The sequence below is a fragment of the Sinocyclocheilus anshuiensis genome, unplaced genomic scaffold (genome assembly GCF_001515605.1).
Source record: "Sinocyclocheilus anshuiensis isolate Anshui unplaced genomic scaffold, SAMN03320099.WGS_v1.1 scaffold880, whole genome shotgun sequence".
NCBI lineage: Eukaryota > Metazoa > Chordata > Actinopteri > Cypriniformes > Cyprinidae > Sinocyclocheilus > Sinocyclocheilus anshuiensis.
The window spans coordinates 230,638-240,974 of NW_015548254.1; the positions used below are offsets into that span (position 1 = coordinate 230,638).

Below are 10,337 nucleotides of genomic sequence, written 5' to 3' on the forward strand. Positions count from 1 at the left end.
TATTATAAACATTAAAAAGCATTGCTGTAGTTCAAAATAGCTTCAATGCTCATATTATTTTATTATTTTATACTATATCTTATATATTAAAATAATATATAAATATTATATAAAATGTAAATATAAATATTAAAATAATTGAAGCAGTTTTGAACTACAGCAATGCTTTTTTATGTTCAAAAAACATTTTTAAATTTGAAGTATATTTAGCTATAATTACAGTACCAATCAAAAGTTTGGACACACATACTCACTTTAGTGTAACAGTAAAATCACCCATGAAATATTTTCCCAATTGTACGTGTTCTATGTAGTGACCGAAAAATATTATTGTTTTTTGTTTAGTTTTTTTTTTTGCATCCAACTTCAAGAAGTACACTATAAAAATGATTTTCAAACATCATTGGAGTATATTTTACAAGAAAATACTATTTTAGTTTTTTACTTAAACTTCACGTTTAATTCAGTATGCTACTTTCCATTTCTTTGTAATGCTTGTGAAATGTACTAGAAATTTCTGAGGGGGAATTGTTTCTACACCATTTTTTTTTTTCCAGTGTATATCATTTTATGTTTTTAGGTCTTAAAGATCACAAAATATATTCAATAAAGTGTGTTCAAACTTTTGCCTGGTAGTGTACATACAATTCAAATGCACCCTAAATATATAGGAATCACAGGAGAATCCTATAAAACATAGGGAATCTGATATTCGGCTGCAGGAAATACAGCAGCGCCAGCTAAGTGAAAGTCGAGCTCCAGAAAAACATGACATGAAACAAACAATAACAAATCGAACCATTGAGAAACAACAATACTGAGATTACATCAGGAGCTCCACTTTCTCCACTCCTCTGAGAAAAGATGCAGAGGAAGACAGAAACAAGAGTCTGAGTCCGACTGTCACCGCTGAACCTTTGCCAAAACATTTGAGGAACTTCGCTGAAGACACAGGCTGTCGGAGGAGAGGGTCCAGCCCCACTCCCTCCTCCTCCTCCTCCTCCTGAGAAAGGGGGGAGTGTTTCCCTATGGTCCTCAGTCTTAACACTTCGCAGAGTGCTGAGACGCCACACTGAGCTCTGGAAGCTAGCTGTGACACACACACACACACTTGGCATGGATAGCAAAGTCCTAGCGCTGGTGGCCCTGCTGACGGTCACCATATGGAGCCCAGAGACTGAAGGTAAGTGGGTTACGGCTAACATTTACAGATTTACAACGTTTCAGGATTTCAGATGATGATTTGAAGAGTTGAGTTGCAATTTAGTTAACTAAATAACATTACCAATATGGATATTGGTGTATCATTCAGGGTTATGACAGTTATCTGAATCTAAAACCATAAAAACATTTGCGTTACTTGAAATAAAATAAACTTCAAAACACTTAAACTTCATTTTTCAGCTAGTTGCCAAAGCAATATTTCTCATTTTCATTCAGGTCAAATTGATGCATGCACTTAAAATAATTAAAAGTAAAACTGAAAAAACAGATTATATAGATATTTTTTTGTGATAAATAAATTAATTAAAAATTAAATACAAATGACAAAACCACAACAAAATTATTCAAACTTTAAATAAAATTTAAATGAAAACAGAAAATATAAAAATGTTAAATATTAATAAAAAACTATAATAGAATCTCAATTACACTAAAGTAACACTGCTATTATTTTGGATTTTTTTTTATTTTTAATAAACAATTATAATAAATGAAATTAATGTATTCATTATAAATTTATTATATATATATATATATATATAAATATTTTAGCACATAAATACACATATAAATTACTAGACAGACATGACTTCTAAAACAAGACAAAACAAAAAGCTAAATAAAACACAAAACACACACACACAAAAAACAAAGATAACAAAAAGCAAGACAAAAAAACCTAAACAAAACAAAAAGCAAAACAAACAAACAAAAAATCGTTGCTTTCTTATTGAAGTCTACTGAACTGAAAAAATATATATATTGGTGTAGGATTTACTTTGAAACAATTTTCACTCAGAAATTGCTAGTACATTTCACAAATAAATCAAAAAAGGGCAAGTAACAAATTGAAATTTTGCTTAATTGATTTACTACTTGAGTTTTAAATTGCAGAACTGTTTATTATTAATCGAATAAATAGAATCAAATTAATTTTCCAGAATAGTGAATATTTTCAGCTATAATGATCATTAAGGGGTTCCATTAAGATCGTAAGCACCCTGCATAAATTTCCATATGAGTCTTCACGTTAAATACTTAGATGTACATGTATTTACATGTTAGTGGGTCTGAGTTAAGCTGAGTTTAACATGACAAAGGGAACAGAGAGTGTCAGAATATCTATGGGAATTTCAGAGTTTGACGTCCCTCATAACCACGTCCGTTTCGGCGGAGCGCAAAGGAAACCAGGGAGATGTGAAACCATTCAGAGAATGTTCTTCAACAGATTCATTTAATGCACATATTCAGGAGCAAACTTGAGAGGTGCCTGGAGAGGCATACTGTGATTACAGGATTCGGTCATATTTAATGTTGAGGACCCTCTTTATGAAAAATGTGGCGAGTGAAAGGCAGACCGGCCCCCGTGAGAATGGATGAGAGCCACTAGAATGGCAGACTAATCTCTTTTTAATGATCAGGGCTTGTTAATGGACGCAGGCGATTGGGCACTTTCAGATGCTTTTACAATAAAGTTCAGTGATTTATGTTGTACTGTATGATTAGATTGCATTAGCATGAATTACGGATTGCTTTATTTGGAAATTAAGTTTCTAGAATGTGATTTTAGAAAAATGTACAATACAAATGTTCTGTCAATAGACTTTAAAGGTTCAGATCAGATAGAAAACGGCTTTGTTTAATAACTTTTTACAGTGAAAAATGTTGCTTTACAAGATTATTCATCTTGTTATTACATGAACTCACAAAAACTGTAATAATCAGTGACAATATCTAAAAACTATTGGGTAACTATTTCATTGTTTTACATCAATGCACAACATTTTAACAGAAGATTTGCTCTGTTTTAACACATTTAAATATGTTTTTCACTATATTTCCATGAATGATTCAAAATAATATGAAGAGAACCAAGGAAGTATGTTAAAAATTCAAACATATATATTTTCTAATATCTATATTTTAAAGAATGTACTCTATTATTAAAATATTTTTAATGTTTTTGAAAGAAGTCTCTTATGCTCATCAAGGCTGCATTTATTTGGTCAGACAGTAAAAACAGGAATATTGAGAAATATTATTGCAAATTAAAATAGCTGTTTTCTATTGTAAAATATTTTAAAATATAATTTATTCCTGTGATGCAAAGCTGAATTTTCAGCATCATTACTCCAGTCTTCAGTGTCACATGATCCTCCAGAAATCATTCTAATATGCTGATTTGCTGCTCAAGAAACATTCCTTATTGATATCAATTAGGGCTGCACGATTAATCGCATGCGATATTTAACGCGCATCTTGTCAGTAAAGACGGTTCTGTAATCAGCGGTAAATCTCCATCACCTGCGTGCTTTCACATTGAGCAGCATTAACTACACAGAGCCGTTGTTCACTGACGAGCTGCGCAAAAAATCGCGCGAATATGAACGTGGTTTTGCGCAGCTCGTCGGTGAACAGCGGCTCTGTGTAGTTAATGCTGCTCAATGTGAAAGCACACACGTGATGGAGATTTACCGCTGATTACAGAACCGGCTTTACTGATAAGATGCGCGTTAAATATCGCATGCGATTTATCGTGCAGCCCTAATATCAATGTTGAAAATAGTTGTGCTGCTTAATATTTTTTGTAGAACCCGTTTCTTTCAGGATTATTTGATGAATAGAAAATTCAAAAGAACAGCATTTATGGGAAATATAAATATTTTGTTACTGTCACTTTTGATCAATCTATTGTATCCTTGCTAAACAAAGGTATTCATTTAAAAAAATGTAAACTATATTAATTTAGCACTTACAGTACTATATAACAAATTATCTAAAAACTTAACTTAAAATCTATTTAAGATGCATTTTTCTCATTCTGATCACATCCCAGCTAAACCCATCAGTTTGGTGGAGAGATGTTGGTGCCGGTCCACTCACAACACCGTCCCGCAGAGGAGCATCCGTGAGATTAAGTTCCTCCACACACCCAGCTGTCCTTTCCAAGTCATGTGAGTCAGTTTTCCAGATCCATCTATCTCACAGGCTAAACTGTATTCTGTATGCTTTGCATGGCTACATGAAGTTACACCAATGAACGTCATTTTGAAAAACAGAGTCAGAAATAGCTCATGAAGTTACACATTTCCAGTTTAAGGAGTCAAATCTGTGTGGGAATGTAGCGATGTGCTTTATTGTTCACAGAATAACACAAAAAACAGCCAAATGAGAAAATATGAGAGAGTGATTTTGTCCAGGATTTCACAACACGATACTTGTTAAGGGTCAAAATCATTAGTTTTCTGTTGCGGGCAACCTTGTCGTTTTCATTTTCACCAGCATTTGGAATTACTTCAGCGGTCTGGAATGTATTAAACCGAACCAATTGTACCCCGTCGATCAGCAAAAAGCCAAACGTTACGAGGGGATCAAGGATATAGGGGTTGCAAAGGTTAGCGTGTAGCCGAGGGTCATTTGGGGAACAAACTTTGGCCGGAGGAAATCACCTTTAATCTGCCGTCTTCCACACATCTTGTTTAGAAATCCTTTTGGATTCATTGGCCCAGATGAAAGACAGCCACCAACCCAAACCCCCCCCCACCCCCGACCCCGACCCGCACATCACTCATTTTGTTGTTAGCATTAGCTTGCTGTGAGCTAATTACTACCTGCTGGCTCGGTCCCAGACCACCGACAAGCTCCCTCGAAAGATCGTTTAGACTAGCTAGATTAACCCAGAGCCCAAATCACAAACAAATATAGATAAAGTCAATGGATGACATCCCACCAGAAATCAAACAGGGATAGAATTACGCTTTTATTTAGCTTACTGATCGGGAAGTTGATTGTGAGGATTGGTGTGTAGATTTGGGGTTAAGCGGATCTTTTATCTGTGCCGACAGACTCCATTTGTCTAGACAGATTGAGAGATCCGTGTGTGTGTGAGGTGTAAGCAATACGAATAAGCCATTTGAATGGCAACGTGAGTCGCTAACTCTCAAACACAACCTTTAGGCACAGAGGTGCGAAGTCTGGGTGTCATTTGCGTGGTTTTCTCCATGTGTGGGGGAATGAAGCATTCGAGGGGATTTTCCTGGCTGTGCCAAAGCTAATCTGGAGGTCAGATATCAATCAGAAAGATTTCTGTTTGAGAGTATTTCAGACCCTTGACTTTCTATTTGTCATTAAAGGGGTCATATGATGCGATTTCAATTTTTCCTTTCTCTTTGGAGTGTTACAAGCTCTTGGTGCATAAAGAAGATCTGTAAAGTTGCAAAGACTAAAGTCTCAAATCCAAAGAGATATTCTTTATAAAAGTTAAGACTGGTCGACGCCCTCCTAAAACACCTCGTTTAAACACGCACCCACATATCTACGTCACGATGTGGGAAGATTTGCATAACGCCGCCCAAATGTTCACGCAAAGAAAGAAGGCGTAGCTTTTATTCTCGCTGTAGTATTGTTGCTGCCGCCATGTCATGAAGGCACTTGTGTGATTCGTTGTGAAAGCGAAACTACTTTGTTTGGTTTTCCAAAAGTGGACGATATTCGCTTCATCATGTCTGGAGCTGATCCGTGCTGGTCGCTGAGGAAATACAACAACTTGGACCTGTGGATCGCCGGATCGGCTTTTACCGTGGACGAAGCGGAGTCCAGCCCGGGGTCGTCACATGTGGTTGCCGCAAGCCTGCCGGCCGCTCCTTCGTCGATTCCGCCGGCCGCGCCGTTCTCAAACCCGCCCGCCGCTCACTCTAGCCCGCCGTGTGTTTCGTTGTAAAAGCAAAACTTTGTTTGGCCTTCCAAAAGAGGACACGACTAGAAATGGGTTTTACTGGTTTTGTCTCGTCGCTCCGGGACACGGCATCACAATATGGTAGGAGCGTAACCTTTCCGTCACACGCTTGAGGTATTCGGCCAATCACAACGCACTGGATAGCTGGCCAATCAGAGCACACCTCACTTTTCAGACCGATGAGCTTTGTAAAAATCGACGCGTTTCAAAAAGGCGGGGCATAGAGGAGAAACAATAATGTACAGTAGGTGGAAAATAATGTGTTTTTTTAACCTTAAACCGCATAAACACATTTCATTACACCAAATAATGTTCTTTTTAGCAGCATTATATGACCCCTTTAACCAAAAAAAAACGCACATCAAAAGTCGCCTTCTTTGCCATATATATATATGCATGTATAAATCTCACATCAGTAGATCAATAATGGACACTTTTCATATTTCCGAGGTTTCCCTTATGAAAATTAATCATGGTTTTATTATAGAAAAGTGTAGGATCCATGTTTTTTTAGCATATTTATTTTTATAACTACTACAATTCTACTACAAATGGTTAAACTATGGTTAATGTAGCAAAACCATGGTTAATTTGTGGTTACCATGGTTTAACTATAGTAACCATGATTTTTTTGGTTTTATTTGTAGAAAAACCATGGTTAATTTTAGTTTCAGAAGTAGAAGTCGTCATAGTTGGGCAAATTTGTATAGTGGTGAATGGAAACTACAACAAATATAACATTTGCTCCAATAGCAAAAAAAAAAAAAAATCCACAATAGAGTTTTTCCAACTTTCTTTTTGATTGATTACTTTGGTCATAAAAGAGAAAAATGTCAAATTTGCCGTCACTCACATTCACACAATAGCGTTAACCAATTTTATTTAATTTAATGCAGAGCTAATAAAACATATAGTTATCTTAGTGTATATATAGTATAGTTAAAGTAGTGTTATAAGTGTACATTACATTTTTTAATTACAATATAAAAAACTTTACTATATTTACAGTGTTAATAACTGTGCAAACGTCATCACAGTCTGTTCTTTTTTAATTTATAGTTTTTTTTATAAATTTCATTTGAATATTAATCAGAATATTTGAATATTAGCTTGAATATAATTTTAGTATTACTGTATCAGTGTATTGATGCAGTATACATTTCATTTCAGAAGAAATAAAATAGTATGTTACTTTAGACACTTTACTTCAATAATATATTTTACTTTTTAACTATATGCACATGTACAGTGCTGGGAATCACGGTCAGAATCTTCCGAATCATCACAAATCCTGAACTTCCAGACAGCACAACATTGTCCTTACGAACCTCCTCTAATTAAATCCTGTTATCTGATGGAGTGCAGTGACTCCTGCCAGTACAGTAGAATAGAGGGGCTGCAATGTAGTCCTTGAAGGACAGCTGATATGATCTGATAAAACACACTGTAGAACCGCTGAGGGAGAAAGGTACAGTCTCTCTTTTGCTCTCATCCGAAACAAATCCCTTCTTTTCTCTCTCTCATTACCAGTGCCAAGCTGAAGAACAACAGAGAGGTCTGCATCAACCCCAAGACCAAATGGCTGCAGCAGTATCTAAAGAATGCCATTAGCAAGTAAAAAGAAACTCTTTCTGCACTAGAAAAGCAGGAGTTCTCTAAGGAATCATGGGATGAAATACAGACCTGTTCCTTGTAGACTTAAAAAAATCATTAAAATGTAAACAAATTTAATGAAGAGAAAGTTAAACTAGACTGAAAAAAAAAATTGGTGATGAAATGATTTTTACTCAGAAATTGCTAGTAAATTTCACAAATAATTACAAATAGCAAGTAACACATTCAATTAAATGAGAAATTTAGAAAGTATAATTTTGAAGTAAAATGATTATTTCTTGTAATTTACACAACTTGTAATTTGTTATTTTACACAAAGTACTTCTCGTCCAAATAAATGCAAGAATAAAGTAGCATTAAGTGTTTAAAACAAATCTTAGCTGAAATTTACAAGTTGTTGTTCTTAACATTTAAATGTGGAATGTTATTGGCTAATTTAAGGTTATAGAAATGACACGTTTACCTAAGTAGGTAATTAATTAGGCTCTAGCAGAGAGCCCTAAGCATTTAACCCGTTCTTTAATTACACTAATTGCAGATTAATGATGAGGTAACAGGCAGAGCAGAGAAATTTTACACCACTATAATCGACCTCCTATTGTGCCACTGAGCCAAAATGACTGATGCCATTAAAACATAAAAAACTATTGATGCGTCAACTATTGTTAACAGTCAGCTGTTGTTATTGTAAACTAAAACAAAAACTATGAACATTTTTTAATGTTAATTAAAATAAAATAAATAAAATTTAAATAGTAGACAAAAAAAATACTCTTTTTTTTTTTTTTTTTTAATGTTGCCTTGGCAACTAACTGAAATAAAACTAAACTAAAATTACTAAAACTAAAAATGAAATTAAACTAAAACTAAACAGAAATGTTTAAAAACTAAACTAATAAAATGACAAAAGCACAGAATAACTAAACTAAAAACTAAAATACACATGAAAACTGAAAACTGAAAAATTAATCCTAATTAAAAATATTAATAAATACTATATAAATAATAATTAACACTGGTCTGGTTTACTGACTCTCTAAACATCTCCCATGGAAAATATGTAAAAGATAAATAAATATTTTGTCATTTTGATGTGACGATTTTTACAATAAGACTAAAAGTAAAAAAAAAAATTGTTCCAAGTGATGTACTTGCAAAAGATTGTTAGATGCATAAAAGTTCACAGAGAAATGTTCAAAGACTACAATTACATATTTCATCCTCAAAACTTGCAAAAACTTTACATTTATTAAAAAATCAGTCTCGTCTGCAAAACTCGTCTTGAAGGTTAGTATCGGATGTAAAAGAAAATAAGTGATTGTTCATGTCTAACAATATGATTGTTCTTTCTTTTCCAGAATAAAGAAGAAGCGCTCAAAGTAAACAGCTGAGGAAGTGTGGGGAGGACCATGGTGCATCTCTGAGCTCCAAAGAGGCACACGTCCTCTTCTCTCGCTCTCTTTGATCACTCCTCCTCTTTCTGGACTGCTTGCACAAACAGCACTTCACCTAAACCTGCCTCTCAAGCATCCAGACAGCCTGCAGCTCACCAAAACACAAGCCAACACCTTCCTCCTGACGCACTGCTACTGCTGGCTGTGATTACTGACTGGTGCACGTGTGCGTCAATGAAGCGACTGAATGTGACCGTGACCGTTTGAATGGGAAGGCAAGAGAGATATCTACAGGTTTTCCGCAACTTAAAGGGCAGTAAAAGTTTGTGTCATAGCTGTGAGGGATGTCTAACCTTTAGGATAGTTTGGGATTAATAAGGGATGTAAGCAAGTGAAAATGAAGCAGAAATTTAAAACGGTCCTGTTCAAGCTTTCACTTTTTGCTATTTTGCTGCTCATAGCTTAGTATAAGTGTTTAAAAGCTCGCCAGCACACATGAATGATCCAGCATGCTAACACTAGCCCTGTTCCAAAACCGAGTGAGCCACCTACTGAACAAAAAAATTGGTGTAGAAACAATTTTCACTCCGAAATTGCTAGTAGATATTATAATAAATTACAAAGAAATGGCAATTGAACATGACATTTTGAAGTAGAAAACCTTAAATGGTATTTTCTTGTAAAACCTACTCCAATCACCTTTGGAAAAAAAAATGTGCAGTGCGAATAACAGCAAAATAAACTGCCTTTTAAAATGTAAGGAAGTATCAATTATATTTTACAAATAAAGCAATCCCAGAATGCATTGCGACAAGCATCGTAAAAAAAATCCAAGATGGCGGATGTGAAATGCAAATCATAAATATACTTAAATTTAATTAAATGCTGAATAAAAAGTTAAACATTGATTATTTCCTCAGTATTTGTATGTATTTTTAAGCTTAAAATCGCAAATAATTATTACGCAATAGACCTTAGTCAGATTAGATGCCATATGGAATTTAACGCAGATGAAAACTGTGAGGGATAGCCTTAAGCCCCATTCACACCAAGAACGATAACGATAAATATATAGTTCTAAAAATCGTTCTCAATATTAAAGAATAGCAGAGTCCACACCTCAACTATAACGATAAAGGCACAGAGAAACGATATCGTTGGAATCACTTCCAGAACGATTGATGAACAATAAAAACATTGGCAGCCAATCAGAATCAATCCTGCTTTCACAAGCTTGAGAATTTAAAGCGGCAGACGAGCGTGCGCTTGGAATAAACAGACAATATCATCCGCTGGTGTGGACGCTAATATCGTTATCTTTATAGTTATCGTTCTTGTTGTGAACGGGCCTTTACAGTCTTTACAATGTC

At 34.9% G+C, this 10,337-nt stretch overlaps 1 protein-coding gene across 1 annotated transcript; it reads left to right on the top strand.

Moving 5' to 3' along the window:
* Positions 1-1,035: 1,035 nt before the first annotated feature.
* Positions 1,036-9,589, top strand: LOC107655346 (stromal cell-derived factor 1-like). The gene is made up of 4 exons (XM_016442800.1): positions 1,036-1,183; positions 4,061-4,178; positions 7,490-7,573; positions 8,932-9,589. The coding sequence occupies exons 1-4, from the start codon at positions 1,117-1,119 to the stop codon at positions 8,954-8,956; spliced, it is 294 nt and encodes a 97-aa protein (XP_016298286.1). The 5' UTR covers positions 1,036-1,116; the 3' UTR covers positions 8,957-9,589.
* The last annotated feature ends 748 nt before the right edge of the window (positions 9,590-10,337 follow it).